The sequence below is a fragment of the Pinus tabuliformis genome, chromosome Q, assembly GCF_031772625.1.
Source record: "Pinus tabuliformis cultivar Carrire ecotype Pingquan chromosome Q, CPIR1, whole genome shotgun sequence".
NCBI classification, from domain to species: domain Eukaryota; kingdom Viridiplantae; phylum Streptophyta; class Pinopsida; order Pinales; family Pinaceae; genus Pinus; species Pinus tabuliformis.
Window position 1 is genome coordinate 82,753,658 of NC_142296.1, and position 18,630 is coordinate 82,772,287.

At 42.5% G+C, this 18,630-nt stretch overlaps 1 protein-coding gene across 3 annotated transcripts in view; it reads right to left on the reverse strand.

Annotated features, from left to right (window-relative positions):
* The window catches only part of KDTA (KDO transferase A), a 414,892-nt gene that overhangs the window by 367,190 nt on the left and 29,072 nt on the right, over positions 1–18,630 (reverse strand). For all 3 annotated transcript variants that reach the window (XM_089383918.1, XM_089383917.1, XM_089383919.1), the window contains exon 2: positions 15,207–15,300. In XM_089383918.1, the coding sequence (XP_089240044.1) occupies positions 15,207–15,300 (94 nt within the window). The remainder of the gene's footprint in view (positions 1–15,206; positions 15,301–18,630) is intronic.

The window sequence follows — 18,630 nt, forward strand, 5'->3', positions numbered from 1 at the left end:
ATAATTTCCAGTTGCTGCAATAGATAAAAATTTCACATGACCCAGGGCTACCCCTTTCATTCTCTACTCCATTCATCTCTTTATCACATGCCACCACCCTTTAAAGGATGTACCTTGGACATACTATCCCCTTTAGAAGTAGAAACCACCTAATAGGATACTTGGTTAACCCCATTTGGAGCTTGGAGACATTAGCACATGCCAAAGCCCACTATGGAAGGGCATGCCATTATGAAGTCCCCATTTGTTGTCCATGGTTTGTAAGATCTTTTACTCGATTTCCTTGATGAATTATTGTACTGGAAGGCTAGGGGACGCATTGGATCTTATGCAAGATTGCAGGTGGTCTCCATTTTGGGTTTGATCTCCCTATATGGGGTCCTAACCCTCCAGAGGGCTGCATTGGCACATGTAGGGTGTGTGTTGGGAGCCATGGGCCTCCACAGCAATAGACAACACTCCATGGATCCTCAAATATGTTCAGAGATTTCTTGAGATTCACCTATTGGACGAAGAAGATGCACCTAGTTCACCTTTGCCCAGTCGGCCCCACAATTGTACCATGCACTTGGCAAATGACTCAAGGCTTGTATGATGATGTGGTATCGCTTACACCAATATTTGAGCCCTTATAGATGGTCTACAGGCATCTTCGACTTACTTGGAGACCCATGAGGTCACTTGTGTGCCCTCACACCCATCGGGAGCACCACAGGTTTATTATGTGGAGAACAAGGGGCCAACCCCTTGTCCATTACTTTTGGGAGTCCTATTCATCATTATGGCACTTATGGACTTCATCAGGCTTCCTAGAGAGCCCAACGACATGTATTATTGATCATTCGACCTCTTGAGAGGCTTGTTATTTTGTTTATGAGCTAGTTTGGTGGGCTTGTCACCAAAAGTTAGTTATTTGCACATTATTTTTATTTTAGGGGCTAATGTAGGCTCAAGTAGCTAAATCGAACTCATTAGGAGTGTATAAATACAAATGATGAGAGTTCATTTCTCATCATCACTTGGTTTGGACTTGTATCTCTCTTGAGATTTTCGCTATTCCTTCTTGGTGGACGAAATTTTGGAGCATGGATGAATTTTGATGTATGGATTGTCTTTTCTTATCTTGGAGCTTCATGATTGGCAAGTTTATTGGTGGTTGGATATATTCTCTTACATGTAAGTACAAATTTAATGCTATTATTCTTTTACTTTGTCACATGCATTTATAATGAGATTTTCGCTCTACTAGGGCTAGTTGATGCATGAATTCACTGTGAAATTATGAAATGATGTTTCTATATAACATATCTCGATGTATGGGCTATGTATGTTGAACAAATTCTCCAAGGGATAATTCTATGGTTGAATTTATCTTGACAAGCCACTTCACCTTGCAAACGAAGTATAAAAGCTTTTAAGGTCACTCTCCTTTGCCCTAAATGACAAGCAAAGTTGATCTTAGAGCCTCCTTGACCTAGAAACGAAGTCTATCTTCATATTCTTCTTGACTCCAATCTCCCCAAAGGATTAGGCACTGGTCTACCATAAGGTGATCACTCAAAGAAACATTTTTCTTCACCTCTCTTTCTTTATTCTAGGTCTAGCCACATTAGGGCTCCTAGGGCATCATTTTCCCGACAAACCACCCATAAGAAAAATTTGATCTCTTGGCCTCTACTGCGTTGGTGTATCTCCTAGGCCTCCTCCAAATTTGAGGAAATTCCGATGGTGGGGTTGTGAGATATCCCAAGCCCTAGCCTCGAGATTGGTTTTTGCCCTAAGCTTCCCTAGGCTAGTTCCTCATAGGGATCATTTTGCACCTTCAACTAAAAATCAATTCTTTGGTCCCCTTCTCCTCCTTCTTTAGGTCAAGTCTATCATTGGTTGCTAAACTCCCTCTTGGCCTAACCTAGATCCACTTGGTCCCGTGTGGTCCCATACCTTTGAAAAGTCAACTCTTCAAAAACCACTTCGGAAACCAAGTTCAACAAGGATTTTAGGGTTTTGGAAGCTCCTTTACGATTCACGCTCCTCTAACCTAGCCCTTAAATCCTCATCCTATTCTCCTAGAAAGCCTTGTACCTTGCTTCAAAAGAAGGGAAGTCCTATTCTTGAGTCTCCCCTAGGAAAGGGTCCACGAGATCACTTCACATCCAACTTAGTTGATCTATCCTTCATAAGTGATTCTCTATTTATTGGGTCTCCTCCCATCAGTGAAAGTCCATAAAGAGTAGGAAGATTTAGTTGTGGTGTTAATTTTAGGCAACAATGGTATGTTCTATGCTTTAGAGCAATTTTACTTCAATTTCTTTATTAGCCCAATATCGATATCCAAATTAGCAATCACATCAACATGATAGTAAAATGCAGATAGAACATAAACATAAACAGTAGAAGACAAGCCAAGACAAGAGAACACAAGATGTGGCACCAGCCAAGGACAAACCCCAATGTGGGGAAACCCTTGATCAATTCTTCTTATATTCTTCAATGTTCAGCAGAGAGAGAGAGTACAATTTACAAATCTGATAATTTATGACAGCAGCGAAAGAGCCCTAACCAAAAAATTCAACACTGGTCAATAGGGCAAATTTGACCCTCAACAAAATGGCCAACTTCAATCAACTTCGGCCTCCAAACAGCAGGATGAATCAGCCCAAAACAGTCTAGTCAAACCTGGTCAAACAGCCAACCCTGCGGTCAGCCCTAACTGCAGTCAACGCTAGTCAAAGTCAACATTTGACCTCGATTTCTGTGCCCAGAAATGCGGCCTGCCCAAACAAAAGTATCTCACCCAAAAACGCAGTCAAACAAGTCAACGTTGTTGGTCAACGCTAGTCAAAACACTTGCTGAAATTTGGTTAACATTGGTCAACACCCAAAACAGAATTTCGTCCTCCTTTCCTTCGCACGTGTGAGAGAGAGAGCTGCCCAAAAAATGTGTACCCAATCAGATGAGGAGAGAGAGATGTGAGTGAATAAGTGATGTCCAAATGAGGATGAGGCATCATGAATTTATAGGCAAGCCTTGAAGATGAATAGACATGAGTGTTGAGCTTCTGAGCCTACATGAGATTGTTGGCCAACCTTGACAATTTGTCCATAATATAAATAAATTCATATCTTCATTTGTACATATCAAAATCGGATGATCTTTAGATCAATCCTATACCTCTCGGAGAGAGGAATCCAAGAAAAATATAAGCTATCATAAATAAGATGACCCACGTGAAGTTTGGCCCTAGTTTCCAATTTTAACACTCCCTCTCAACTAGGGAGAACTCCACCTACTAGTCCATCTGCCAGTCTGTACTATCTTTGCCATCAATGCACTGCTCTGCACTACTCTGCTCTGCTCTGCTGAACTATGAAGAAGAAGAAGTGATCGAGAATGTATCATACAATTCTCTACTGACCCAAAGTCAGTCCCAAATAAAAGAGAGTATCTCATACCACTCTTACTGACCCGAAGTCAGTTCCAATCAAAAGAGAGTGTCTCACACCACCCTTACTGACCCGAAGCCATTTCCAATTGATCCCAAATCAATATCGGTCATCCTAGCATAGGGAATACGATAGTACACGATGCGTCCATCGGTAGTACTATGGTCCCTATCCTCATTTCCCTACGCATTGGCCAGATGAGAGGTACTTCCCATGAGTCCCAGACTGCATGGGTAGGATGTCTCAACAGGAGAAGGATGAACCACTCATCCTGCCCACATGTTGCCAAGGGGTATCGCAGGGGAAGATTGAACCACTCACCTTGTACACAACAAACCACTAGGGGAAGGCTGAACCACTCACCCTATGGTTGCTCATCGCTCCAAGAAGTACCCCAAGCCCCCCGAAGCTCCCAGAGCTCAATGTCCATATCATACAGGACCCTCATAAGAGGGTCACTCCACGACTCCAAATCGTTCTCGGAAGGCCAAGAACTTGACTTCCCTAGGGGCTTTGTCAGAATATCGACGATCTGCTCATCAATCCCAATGTGATGGAGCCTTATTGCTCCTCGTTGTACCATATCCCGAATAAAGTGATACCTAATATCTATATGCTTGGAGCGATCATGAAACACAGGATTCTCTGATAATCGGATCCCACTCTAATTGTCGCAGAAGATCACGGTGGTATCCAGCACATGTCCAAATAGCTCACTGAAGAGCCTCCTCAACCAAACAGCTTCACAGGAGGCCATACTAGCAGCTATGTATTCGGCCTCAGTGGTGCTCAAGGCAACCGATTTCTGCTTCCTGCTCATCCAGGATATCGAAGCAGAACCCAAAGAAAAACAGCATCCAAAAGTGCTCTTGCGATCCACCAAACTGCCAGCCCAATCAGCATCAAAATAACCATGCAGCCTCACATCTTCGGCAGTGTATCTCAGTCCATGATTGATTCTGCCCCGAAGATATCTCAGAAGATTCTTGGCACCAATCCAATGTATATGATGAGGGTCAACCATATATTGGCTCAATGTGTTAACTGCAAAACATATGTCCGAACAGGAGTTCACCAAGAACATCAATGCTCCTATGAGTTGATGATAATCGGAAGCATTTCCCAATTCAGGTCTAGCAGCACTACCACCTAACTTCTTAAAGTTAAGTTCCATCGCGGTAGTCACAGGCTTGCACTCTACCATCCCAAATCTTTCCAATATCTTCGCAACATATTTTCCTTGAGATAGGAAAATTTCACCTGGCTTTTGCCAGACCTCCAACCCTAGGAAGTAGTGCATCAGTGCTAGGTCCTTCATCTCAAATTCAGAATCCAACTCCCTCTTACATTTGTGAATGAGAGGGTCTGCACCTGTCAAAAAGAAGTCGTCCACATAAAGTACTAGAATGAGAGGTTTATCATTTTCAACCTTAAAGTAAAGGTTTGGATCGGCTTCACTTCTAGTGAATCTCAGCTTCATCAGATAGCTATCAATCATTTCATACCAAGCCCGGGGTGCTTGCTTCAAAGTTCAAACCATTGAGAGCTTTCTTCAACCTGCATACATGAGATTCCCGGTCATGAACCTCAAACCCCTTGGGTTGTTCCACATAGACTTCCTCTTTGATCGATCCATGCAAGAAAGCGGTCTTGACATCCCTCTAATGTAGGTTCCATCCTTGCGAGGCAGCAAGGGCTATGATTGAGCGGATGGTGGTGTATCGGGCAACAGGTGCAAATATCTCATCATAATCTACACCTCCCTTTTGAGAGAAGCCTCGAGCAACAAAGTGAGTCTTGAACTTTTATGCACTTCCATCAGCTCCATGCTTGATTTTGTAGAGCCACTTAGAGGTGACAACCGATTTGTCCTGGGGTTTAGGGACCACATCCCAAACATCATTCTTCATAATTGACTTGTATTCTTCATTCATAGCATCCTTCCATACTTGTTGCTTCACGGCTTCTTCAAATGATGAAGGCTCATTTTGAATGATAGTGCTCATGATGGTCAAGTATCCTTGATACATGTTCGGCTTCTTGCTTTCAAGGAAAGTCCCCCTTGGTGGAATATGTCTCTCAGCATCTTTGAGAGTCTCCCTAAGCCATGAGGGTCTCCTCTTAGAGGAGGAGGATCAATAGGATCCATAGGTTCATCAATATCTAGCATTGCTTCATCTTATTTTGCACCCTGTTTTCCGATGTCAGCTTCTTTGTCCTTCCTTGGGATAGGAAGGTTGTTGATCTTTCTGAGGGCTATATCTTCGTCAAAGGTGACATCATGATTTATCTCAACTTCCCTTTGACCAGCCACATAAATTCTATACCCCTTAGAATTTTCATTGTAGCCCACAAAGACTCCTTTCTTCCCAGATGCACCCAATTTGCTTCTTTTCTCTTTTGGCACATGAAAATATACGGGGCTTCCGAAAATTCTAAAATGAGAGACATTGGGTTTCTTACCAGTGAACATTTCTTCGAGAGTCTTGGAGTCCAATGCTTGATGAGGGCATCGATTTTGAACATACACAGTGGTATTTGTAGCTTCAGCCCAAATAAACTTCGGAAGCCCTTGATCATGAAGCATGACACGAACAGCTTCTACAATAGTGTGATTCTTCCTTTCAGCCAAACCATTTTGCTCGGGGGTATATGGCGTTGTAGTCTCCCTCTTAATGCCAGCTTCTCTGCAATAATCTTGGAATTCATTTGATTCGTACTCAGTCCCATTATCAGTCCTCAATATCTTGATTTTCTTCTCGGATTGGTTTTCGATCAAGACTTTGAAGTGTCGGAACCAGGTGAACACTTCATCCTTCTTTTTCAAGAAGTAGATCCCGGTCTTGCGAGAATAATCATCTTTAAAGGTGAGATAATATAAGTATCCTCCCAAAGAGTTTGCGGGCTTGGAGTGGATCAATTGTAATATATTTGTGGTCTTGCTATTACTTGAGGGGAATGGTCCCCTTGTAAGTTTTCCTTTGGCACATCCCAAACACCTTCATGCTCTACTTTGAACTTGGGCATACCTGTCACCATCTGTCTCACATCGGGTAGGGCCTTATATTGAAGATGGGCAAACCTTTGGTGCCATAGTTCAGATTGTAGAGATGTGTCGCAAGACATGGCTCCTAATGGACTTCCTCCAACTTGATACAAAGTGTCAACCCTGAACCCAAGAGTAAAAGCATCTTTAAAATTTCTTTTCCAAACACGTACCTTTCCATCGATGAAAGCCACCTTGAATACTTTGTCTTCCATTGCCGAAATGGACATCAGGTTCTTCTTGAGATCAAATACATATAGTACTTCTTGTAAATGAATAGTGTTAGTGTTACCTTGATTCAATTGAAGGGTAACATTCCCTATTCCCTTCACGGGATAGGTGGCATCGTCTCCAATGATGATCTCCAAGTTTGTCTCATTTTCTATCAGATTAGAGAGAGCTTCTTTGTATCATGTGAAGTGCCTTGAGGCACCACTATCAATTAGCCAATTCCCCAAAGCGTCCGGTGGAGAGGTAGTGGAGAGGGCTGATATTTGCTTATTGTTAACAACATTTGATTCTTCATACTTGGAGTTCCTTGCTTTCTTAGAGGGTCGACCATTGTTGATTTGGGGTAGCATTGGATGTGCTCTAGACATGAAAATGGTGAAGAGGCTAAAGCACATGAGATCTCCAAGACCCAGAAATGGTTTGGACAGATTGCACCCAGTTTGGGAGATATTAAAATAATTAATATTTTTAATGGAGTTCCTAAGTCTAAACTTAGGAAAAATAAAATATTAATGGGTATTAATATAAAACTGGGTTAGAAGGTTCCAAAAGTCATGGATCAAGCCAAATCTAATCTTAGCCGTTGATTAGAGATTTAATCTCAGTCGTTGAAAGACCAACAGAAAAAGTATAAGAGGAGGCTTGAGGGTCAGTTGGAGAATACACCAGAGTGATCAGTTATTCATTTTTCTAGAGTTGGGTCGCTAAGCAAAAGTGAATCAGTGATCAGTAGCGAGGGGCAGTGAGTACTGGACAGAGAGGTAGAGACAGTACTGAGAGACCAGCATAGGAACAGAGAGAGCGAGAGCAGCAACCAATTCAGGCCATGCATAGGCCAGAGGGACTACGCCATCCACGCAAAGGTTGTTGGAGTGACGCAAAGGATCCCAGAGGCTGCGCAGTGCCTCAGAGGGCTGACGCAGAGGGTCCTGGGGCTGACGCAGGTCAGCAGGAGGCTGACATAGAGGCCAGAAGGGCCAGCGCTGAGCTTCAAAGTCGCCGGAGAGGGTTTCGTGGTACAGGTTTTCTGAATACTTGTTTCCGAATATAGAAGTATTGCTGTCATGTATTTTTCTCTATCAAGTGAGTCGGCTAGGCACGCAGTTGTACTCATGGAAATACTGCATAATAATAAACCCTCAGAATAGCTACACCGGTTTTCCCGCATTGGGTTTTTCCGGGGACATTTGTCCAAAAATAATAGTGTCACTTGTATGTTTTTTTTCCTTCAGCTGATGATCTGTAGATGTTGTGATTGTATTGTGTTTATTTCCGTATTTAAACGTTTTAAATAACTTGAATATAGATTAATTTTCTAAAGCATAGGCTTAGAAAATTCAACATGGTATCAGAGCATGGTTGCAAATCACAGGAGAGCTGAAGGCATCATTGAGCAGAGCATTTGCAGTAGATTCAGTTGTCCCAAGTGACAGAGCTGATCCTTGCAGAAAGCAACAGAGGAAGGGTTGACGCAAAGGGATTGCGTCATCAATCTGGGCCTAAGAGAGGCTAGTGCAGAGGCTAAGGAAGGCAGAAACAGGCTCACGCAGAGGCCAAGAGGGCTGACGCAATTGGCTAAGGGAGTTGTTTTGCCGGTGTCGGGATTGCACAGAGCCAAGAGGCTCAATCCTTCAGTTGTTGGGGCGAAGGTAGCTATGGGCAGTTTGCAGGAGCAAAGCTAGTGGGGTACTGTGGTCAGAACAATACCTAACAGGGCAAAACCAAGGTAGAGGGAGTTGTTGCTGAGGCGGATTTCTAGCCAACGAGTCCAGATCAGTGTTGCAGTTGCACAGACGATCGGAGAGGGGCAACTTGACGGTTGGCAAAAGGATTCCCAGGAGGGAAATCGGGACTCAGAGGGAATCCATAAGAGAACTTCCAAACGGAAGTAGAGAGACTCAGCAGGAGTCGAACCAAGAATTTCCAGGCGAGAAGTAGAGAGATTCGGAGGAGTCGACAGAGAAGAGCAGAGAGATGGTCGTGAATGGGCTGAGAGATCAGGACAGCTGGACGGAGCGTCCAACTTTGTGGTCTAGAAGACCAGGATCTTGTCCATTCTAGATAGACATCGTATCAAGGGCTTCGCCTTGAGAGTAATGGCTATCCCAGTTGACTCAGTAGCTAATGAAAGGTACGAGGAGGCAATGGCTAAGGCAAAGTGCATCATCCTGGATGGGATCAAGGATCATGTGGTCCAACATATTGCCGAGAAGGAAACGGCAATGGAGATGTGGGAGACTTTGAAGACATTGTACCAGCATACTTCTGTGCAGAGGAAGATGCTCCTTGAGAATCAGCTAAGGTCATACCAGATGCAGAAGGGGGAGCAAATAGATCTCTTCCTCGGTCGGTTGAAGGAGATCCAGGACCAACTGACTTCCATAGGGGCCACACCGAATTAGGAGTTGATGGTGAGGACCGCACTTAACACTGTCTCCAAGGAGTGGGAGACATTTGTCCAGAGCATACTAGGTAGGGCAAGTCTTCCAAATTGGGAAGAACTATGAGCGGCTCTTCGCCAAGAGGAGATCAGACGGCTGACCAAGACGGGGAGTAGTAGCAAAGGGCTCAGGATCAAGAAGGAAGAGGAAGAGGATGCGGCTCTGGCATCTGCGGGAAAGTAGGAGAAGAGGAAGAAGAAGGACCTCTCCAAGGTCAAGTGCTTCCATTGTGGGAACTGGGTCACTACACGAACCAGTGTCCGAGGAAGAAGAGTAGGAGAGAGGCTTTTGACTCGAAGGCAGCGCCAACTAAGGCGGAGAAAGAAGTCTAGGAGGATGACGATTGTGCCATGACTGCTCATGTGCCACTCGAGAAGAAGTGGGGAGACATCGAACTATAGTTAGGACTTCAGGCGATGAGGGGCAGGATCCTTGAGGTACCCAACCTCTTGGATTATACCTTGCTACGAGAGCCCCGAAGAGGAGTAGCAGGACTGGCGGATGTGGGTAGAGACGGATGCGGATGGAGCGGCAGAGAGTGCTACAGTGCAGGAGTCCCCAGGCAGCGCAAGGCTAGCAGGTTGCAACAGTGCGAGAGGCACAGGAGTGTTGCACCAGTGCAGGATGACAAAGAGAGGTGTGCAACGATGTGAGATGCAAGGAGTTGTTGCAGCAGCGCAGAGGCCAGTCAAGGGAGCACTTGTTAGCGGCAGAGAGAGCTTCAGCGTCAGGAGTGTTTCTAGCCTAACTTACTTCTCAGTAACTGAGTTGCAGTGCAGTAGCACGATGCAGCATGATGAGAGGGGGATGTAGTGCAGATGCAGTGTTGGGAGCATGGACCAGTGGTAGCACGGATGCAGTAGTGCAGAGGATGTTGGGCGGGGAGGCCTAGCATCAGCACAGGTACCGATGTCGGATAATCAGAGTAATGCTCAGTGAGGAGTATTACTAGAGCACAATCCTCGATAAGAGGGAGTGTTGATTTGGGGTAGCATCGGATGTGCTCTAGCCATGAAAATTAGTGAAGAGGCTAAAGCACATGAGATCTCCAAAACCCAGAAATGGTTTGGACAAATTGTACCCTGTTTGGGAGATATTAAAATAATTAATATTTTTAATGGAGTTCCTAAGTCTAAACTTAGGAAAAATAAAATATTAATGGATATTAATATAAAACTGGGTGAGAAGGTTCCAAAAGTCACGGATCAAACCAAATCTAATCTTAGCCGTTGGTTAGAGATTTAATCTCGGTCGTTGAAGGACCAACAGGGAAAGTATAAGAGGAGGCTTGAGGGTCAGTTGCAAAATACACCAGAGTGATCAGTCATTCATTTTGCTAGAGTGGGGTTGCTAAGCAAAAGTGAATCAGTGATCAGCAGCAAGGGGCAGTGAGTACTAGACAGAGAGGCAAAGACAGTACTGAGAGACCAGCGCAGAAGCAGAGAGAGCGAGAGCAGAAGCCAGTTCAAGCCACGCAGAGCCCAGCAGAGATAGCGCAGAGGCCAGAGGGACTGCGTCATTCATGCAGAGGCTATTGGAGTGACGCAGAGGGTCCTGGGCTGACGCAGGTCAGCAAGAGGCTGACAAAGAGACCAAAAGGGCCAACATTGAGCTTCAGAGTCGCCAGAGAGGGTTTCGTGGCATAGGTTTTCTGAATACCTGTTTCCGAATATAGAGGTATTGTTGTCGTGTATTTTTCTCTGTCAGGTGATCCGGTTAGGCACCCAATGATACTCAAGGAAATACTGCAAGTGCATAATAATAAACCCTCATAATAGCTGCACCGGTTTTCCCGCATTAGGTTTTTCCGAGGACATTTGTCCAAAAATAACAGTGTCACTTGTGTGTTTGTTTTCTTTCAGTTGATGATCTGTAGATGTTGTGACTGTATCGTGTTTATTTCGGTATTCAAATGTTTTAAATAACTTGTTCAGAATTTACAAGTAGAAGAAATAAACCAGTAGAATACAAATTAATTTTCTAATGTATAGACTTAGAAAATTCAACAACCATTTCCTTGATGTCCGCATTCCTTTTTCCATTGCCATTGGACCTACCATTCCTTTTATCGTTGTTGTTGAAGTTACCCCTGGAATGATTGTAATCATCATCATGTGATATGTCGCTTCTATTTGGACACTCCCTTGCATAGTGGCCATACTTATTGCAAACAAAGCACCTGCCCTTCCTTCCTCCCTTAGATCCAGGCTTTCCATGGAAATGATCTTTAGACCCTGCATTATTTCTCCTTTTGGCATGAGTGGAGAATGCAATGGGGTTGCTTCTATTAGAAGGCATTTCTTGCTCCACCATTTTTGTTTCTTCTTGAATGCATCTCAACATCAATTCTTCAAACCCTGGAATTCGATCACTGTTGAGTATAGTGGTTCTAAATACATACATTCAGGTGGGAGTCCTCTAAGGGTGGTGAGAGTAAGTTCCCTGTCAAGAATGACTTCTCCAATCGAAAGTAAATCATTCTTGATCTCAGTGATCCTTAAGAAGTAGGATTGAATATCCTCGTCCTTGCCCTTCTTAATATCCTTCAACTTATTTTTGAGAAATATAATTTGATTAGCATTACTAACCTTGAACATGTTGATCAACCTGTCGTAGATCTCCTTGGAGGTCTTTAATTTGGATATGTAGGCCACCAGAGGCTTGTCAATGGAATCTCTGATAATATTCTTTGCTTTGACTTCAGTGCTATTGTACTTGCTCTTCGCAGCAGCCGGTGCATTTGAAGGAGGCTCAGGGATTTTAACCTTCACATAATCCATAACTTCTTGTTCTTCCAAGGTCAAATCAAGAGACATCTTCCATCCATGATATTCAGATTTATCATGGAGCTTGTCTTCAGTGGGGAAGTGGAATGAGGAACCCATTGAGCCTTTTGTCCTTGTCCAACTTTCTTTGGTGATTGCCTCTGATACCATGTTAATTTTAGGCAACAATGGTATGTTCTATGCTTTTTCACTCTTGCTTGGGCTTTGTCTTCACCTCAGCTCTGATACCATGTTAATTTTAGGCAACAATGGTATGTTCTATGCTTTAGAGCAATTTTACTTCAATTTCTTTATTAGCCCAATATCAATATCTAGATTAGCAATCACATCAACATGATAGTAAAATGCAGATAAAACATAAACATAAACAGTAGAAGACGAGCCAAGACAAGAGGACACAAGATGTGGCACCAGCCAGGGACAAACCCCAATGTGGGGAAACCCTTGATCAATTCTCTTATATTCTTCAATAGTTCAGCAGAGAGAGAAATAGTACAATTCACAAATCTGATAATTTATGACAGCAGCAAAATAGCCCTAACCAGATAAGTCAACGCTGGTCAACAGGGCAGATTTGACCCTCAACAAAATGGTCAATTCAGTCAACTTCAACCTCTAAACAGCAGGATGAATCAGCCTTCAAAACAGCCCAAAACAGTCCAGTCAAACATGGTCAAACAGCCAACCCTGTGGTCAGCCCTAGCTGCAGTCAACGTTGGTCAAAGTCAATGTTTGACCTTGATTTTTGTATCTCACCCAAACAAAAGTATCTCCCCCAAAAATGCAGTCAAACAAGTCAACGCTGCTGGTCAACGCTAGTCAAAACACTTGCTGAAATTTGGTCAACGCTGGTTAACGCCCAAAACAGAATTTCGTCCTCCTTTCCTTCACACTTGTGAGAGAGAAAGCTGCCCAGAAAATGCATACCCAATCAGATGAGAAGAGAGAGAGATGTGAGTGAATGAGTGATGTCCAAATGAAGATGAGGCATCATGAATTTATAGGCAAGCATTGAGGATGAATAGACATGACTGTTGGGCTTCTGAGCCTACATGAGATGCTGGCTGACCTGGACAATTTGTCCATAAGATAAATAAATTCATATCTTCATTGTACAAGTCAAAATCGGATGATCTTTAGATCAATCCTATACCTCTCAGAGAGAGGAATCCAAGAAAAATATCAGCTGTCATAAATAAGATGACCCATGTGAAGTTTGGCCCTAGTTGCCAATTTTAACATGTGGTGACAGTGGGCTTTAGCTTCAATGTTGCTATTGACCTAGCAAAATGCCCCTCTAGGACCCCCTGCTAGTTTGAGCGGTAACAGGTTGGTCAGTAGATACCTACAGAGCTTTCTATGGATAAGAGTAAATCATGGGCATTTTTCGATGGAGCCTGCGGTGACTAGGATGCATAATGGCGTTGGGATTTGTGCTTTATCTTTGAAAGAACCACTGTTTCAGAATGAAAGTAAATATTGGACGAGGCACTAATTACTTGAGGGTGTTTAAGGTGCTCTTTTATTTACTGAAAGTGGCTTTGTTGAATAGAGTAATTTGCTTGCAGGTTTATGGGGATTCAATGTTAACTATCAACTAGATGAATGGTTCTGTGAAGGTTGTCAATAACACCCTTTTCTCTAGCAAGAGAACTGAAAGTTTTGGCTGGCTCCTTTCAGGAGATTTACTTTACTCGTGTCTTTTGGGAGCAGAATGTAGATGCAGGCAGTTTGTGAAAAGCTTCCCTTTTACTGACAGCTGGCATTTTTTTTCCCTGGAAGAGTTCGATAGACTCCATGAGGAATCGGGTGTCTGATGATATAAACTCCTTGTAAATGATCCCATGGAAGACCGTAATTGTGTGGATCTTTTTGTTTAGTTTTAAGTAAATTTTGCAGCTCACAGTGGTCATTCAATGCTGAATATTTTTTGTGTCTGTCTCTTTACACAGAATTAGATATCTCGGCTTGGTGCCTTCAGCATGTCAAGATTGTATTTTCATTCAACTTGAATAAAAATATGTTTTGAGAAAAAAATATAGCCACAAGGGTTGGCTTAATAAGTTGGACAATCCACCAAAGGCATGTTGCCAATGGGGGTTCACAGGTTCATATCCAATAGAGTCCCTTGCGGTTACCAGCAGCAAGGCTGGAAGTATATCCTGCTTCCACCAAAAATTTTGAGGAAGAAGGAGGAGTGCTCTGCAAGGAAACAATTATGGGCCTTTGATCCATTAATAGCCTTCCGGGCCTCAAGGTTAAACAACCCTGACCCATTCTTCCAAAAATAAACATACCTACATACACATAAATATAATTTGACGTGTGTACTCTAACATACCCCCAATTCCCCTTTCAAAATATCATTTTTCCACACATAAGTCTCCAAAACACCTTAGGAAAACATGCCCTCATCTAAAACAGATATTTTACCTGCTTCAAAATTTGCACTAACAACAAATACAGCAAATGAGTTCAATGTGATGAATGAGCAAATACCATCCTTTAAGGCACTCATCAGACCCAGTATTTACCAGGTTGGGCAATAGGGATTCTGGTGCAAGGGCAAGGTCTGTTATGCCAATGTCAACCAGATCATTATGAATTGATAGTAAGTAATCAAAGTGGCATAAAAATCTAAAGTGTACCTCATCTTCACTGATCACTCATAACAATTTCGAATCACTAAATATGTCATCATGTTTCTTTGGTCTTTCACTTCTGCTTGCTTTGGTACTGAGTGAATCTTCGACAATGTAAAAACTTTGTGGAAATCCTGCTTGGGTTTCATGAGTGAAAGGCAACTAATTATCAAAGACATACATGGCAACTCCATTCTCAACATTAACAGTTCTCAGAAGCTTAGGATTCTTGCAGACAAACTTTTTGAACTTGATCATATGGAGTAGAAAGAGAAAATAGAAACCTGAGAAAAGTATGATTAATACATGGTCCCTAACAATGTATTGTTTGGTGCTATGTTGCAATATTAACAACCACATAAAAATATACACCACAATTTACAAGTAGCCAATCGTGAAATATTTCACGAGAAGGGAGCTTGCACCTACATTTTTTAATAGAAAGATACAAATTTTGAAGCAGGAAAAGCATTAGAAGAGCATACAAGACAAAAGGGAATCTATCAGTAAAAATATTTGGAAGGGACCTATAAATCATGAAGTCAAATCCATAAACCTAAATTTTAAAGAATGATATCCAAGTTTATAAGTCAAACAACTAAGGGATCCATCTTACAAGGCAGTCACAGTAGAAGTAGTCATCAAAATCCTCAGGTAAGGTCGTGCTTGAATGCACTGCTCGATCACAGGAATCGCAGCCATTCCTTCACCTGTTACCAGAGACATGATGGTTTGTTCACTCCACTTTCATATCAAATACTGCAGCTTTTAAACTTAAAATAGGGTGCTTTCAAAGAGAAAAAAATGTATTGACACCGATTAAAGGAAGATTATTTCCAAGTTAATGCATTTATAATTTGTAATCTGAAGTCAAACAAAGAATTGTTGTCCAGAAAATAATGTTGAACAATATCGAATACAAGTCCACGTTGTCTGCGTCAATAAATATGCTACATACTGTAACCCATGTGCCAACATCAGCAATAAAAGGGAGTTTTGTGAGGGGTAGAGACAGTGATCCGAGGAAGTTTTCTAGATCCAGAGAGGCAGCAGCAAGGGGCCGAGTTCAGTTGCTTCAGAAGCAATTCAATTTTGCTAGAGAGAAATTTGTTTTCAGTTCCAAAAGCCGGGCATAGGGTCCAAAGTGTTGGAGAAGCGATTTCCTCAGTAGAGACAGGCAGAACGAATTCATCATAGGCAGTTCAGAGACTAGACGTCATAGGGTTTGCGAAGAGCAGCGTAGAGGTTGACGCAGAGGGTCCAGGAGGACAAGTTTTCTAAAGAGGAGTTATGCTGGGATTGCTTGTGGAAGAAGGGCAATTCCCTTAAGTAATTTTGGCCAGATTTACTTGTTGTTTGGATTGCCAGTTGAGCATCCATAGATTGTACTCAGATTTCACTATTGCGTAATAAAATAAAACCCTCATTTGCTGCACCAGTTTTCCCGCATTGGGTTTTTCCAGGGACATTTGTCCAAAAATAACGGTTTCATTTTTATTGTGTTTGTGTGCTAGAATTTTCTCAGTTTCCAGTGCTATTATTTCCACAATATTTCATTTGTGAATGTTGCAGTGTGATTTATTTGATATTTGTCGTAGTAGATAAATTGTTAAAATAATTAACAATTAGAAAAATAAATTCCAATTGTTGCAATAGGATTTCAATTTTGAAATTTTCACACAATAAATATGTTCAAGGCATTCATTCTTCTCAGTTAGTCAGAATGGCAACAAGTAACCAGGGATCCCATATATGGAATGCGGCTTGGCAGAATAAAACTTTAATTCAGGACCACTGCTTCTGGGAAGTTCATAATGGTCTGACAGCCTTGCTCTGGGAAGATTCTTAGAACCAATGGCCTAAACTCTCTACTCTGGCCAACTCCCAGCAACTTCGAGAAAGTTTTATCCAAAGAGGAATCTTGGTGGTTGCCCACTATTGGGACGACCATTCCCCTGACTCTCAATGGTGCTCATGGAAAATTCAAGCTCTAGACTACGTAAGAACGCACAGGGAGGAGCAGCAACTTCTATTGCCTGTTCTGAACACTAGAAATATTGAAGTGAATGTTGCCAATGATGTCTTGCGTTGGGGTTATGGACCTTCCAGGGACTTCAACCTCAAAGAGGCTTGTAAAATCTTGATCCAAGCACAGCTATCTGAGCCTAATCAAACATGGGGACATCTCTGGAAAATGAAGCAGTGGCCCGAGATCACGCTATTCCTCTAGCTACTCTTAAGAAACAAGACTTGAACATGGGATAAGCTTCAAAAGCATGGCTTCATGGGTCCTTCTTGTTAGTGTTTGTAGCATCGGATGTGTTCTAGTCTTGAAATTTTGTGGAGAGGCTAGAACGCATGAGTTCTCCAAAACCTAGAAATCATTTCTGGAAATCCCGCCCAGAAATGACTTAATTGGATTATTAGTCAGTTTTTAAATATGTTCTAAGTCTAAACTTAAGGAATATGACTAATTAATCATAATTAATTAAGTCAAGGTGTGAATGTTCTAGAAACTCACACGGATCAACTTCAAGTTAGTCATAGACATCGATTAAGATCTAATCTTGGTCGTTGAAGTCTCAACAGAGGATTATAAGAAGAAGTCAATTGGGTTTGGAGAAAACACTTGAGTAGTTCGATTTCATGAGCAGATCGATTTCCTGAGTAGCAGTAGTCAGTTGTCGGAGAGAGAGCTAGTGAGATCGAAGCAGTGAGAGAGGGGCAAGGACACTGAAGCCGGAGGAAGGATTCTAGTTCCAATGAGTGCATTTGTAGAGAAGCAGAGGAGCCACAGTGAGGTTGACGCAGAGAAGCACAGTAGCCTCTAGAGGCAATTTCGAAATTGTTGGGGAGAAGCATAGTTTTAGTGCCAAAAGTTGGGCAGAGGTTCCAGAGGCCAGCAGAGACATTTTCCCAGATAGCAGCAGACCAAACGGCCTGAGGACAAGTTGATCCGAGCTAAGTGCAAAAGTGACTGCACTAGGGTGACGCAGTGACTGCGCATAGCCAGTTTGGACGACTCAATTTGAGCTGAGGTCAAAGCCCAGATTTGTCTGTGGAGTGAGGAAATTCCTCACTATATTTTTCTTACCAGTTTTCCTTTGTAGGATTGTCAATTTCGGCATCCAGTTGTACTCAGATTATTTCACTGCTACATAATAATAAAACCCTCAGTTGTTGCATCGGTTTCCCCAAGTTGGGTTTTTCCAGGGACATTGGTCCAAAAATAACTATCATTTTATGTGTGTGCGTTAGTATTTCTTCTAGCATTTATTTCTTCCACAGTTAATTTGTGTAGGTTGCAATGTGATTGATTCAGTGTTTGTTGTAGCAAACAGTAAATAAATTGTTAAAAAATAATTTAACAATTAGGATAATTATTTCCAACTACTGCAATAGGATTCGGGTTTTCAAATTTTCACATTGTATCAAATTGCAGATGATCAGCCAGAGATCTTAGTAGCGAAAGATGAGGGAGTTCCGTTGTTCATTGAGCAGCAGATCAAAACCCTAGAGGGCACAGTCACCTTGGCCAAGAGGTTGAATTTCTTGTGGAGAATCGATTTTTCTAAGAGGGGCAAAAAATTTGATCTCTCTAGATCGAGGGATTCTAGAGGCAGAGAGAGCCAGTATTTTTCGCAGAGCAAATCTCTAGCTGGATGCAGTAGTTTTGCAGCAGCCTGCTAGAGCAGAACTAGCATCGGGTGGAAGAAGAGCACACACTGAGGAAAAATTTCCTCAGGGAACTTCTAGTCTCAAGAAGTTTGATTTCCCTTGCAGAGCAACAGTCATTGTGAGCAGAGTTTCTCACTCCAGAAGGGAGTGCAAATAGCCTAGCAAAAGTTGAGCAAAAGGGAAGAGGAGATTTTCAACATTGTTTGAGATGGCCACTACTGGACTTCGAGATCAAGACAGGTTGGATGGTGCTTCCAACTATGTCATCTGGAAGGCAAGGATGTCCTTCCTTCTGGATGAATATGGCCTGAAACCATTCATAGATGCAATGGTAGCTATCCCCACGGATGCAGATCAACTGA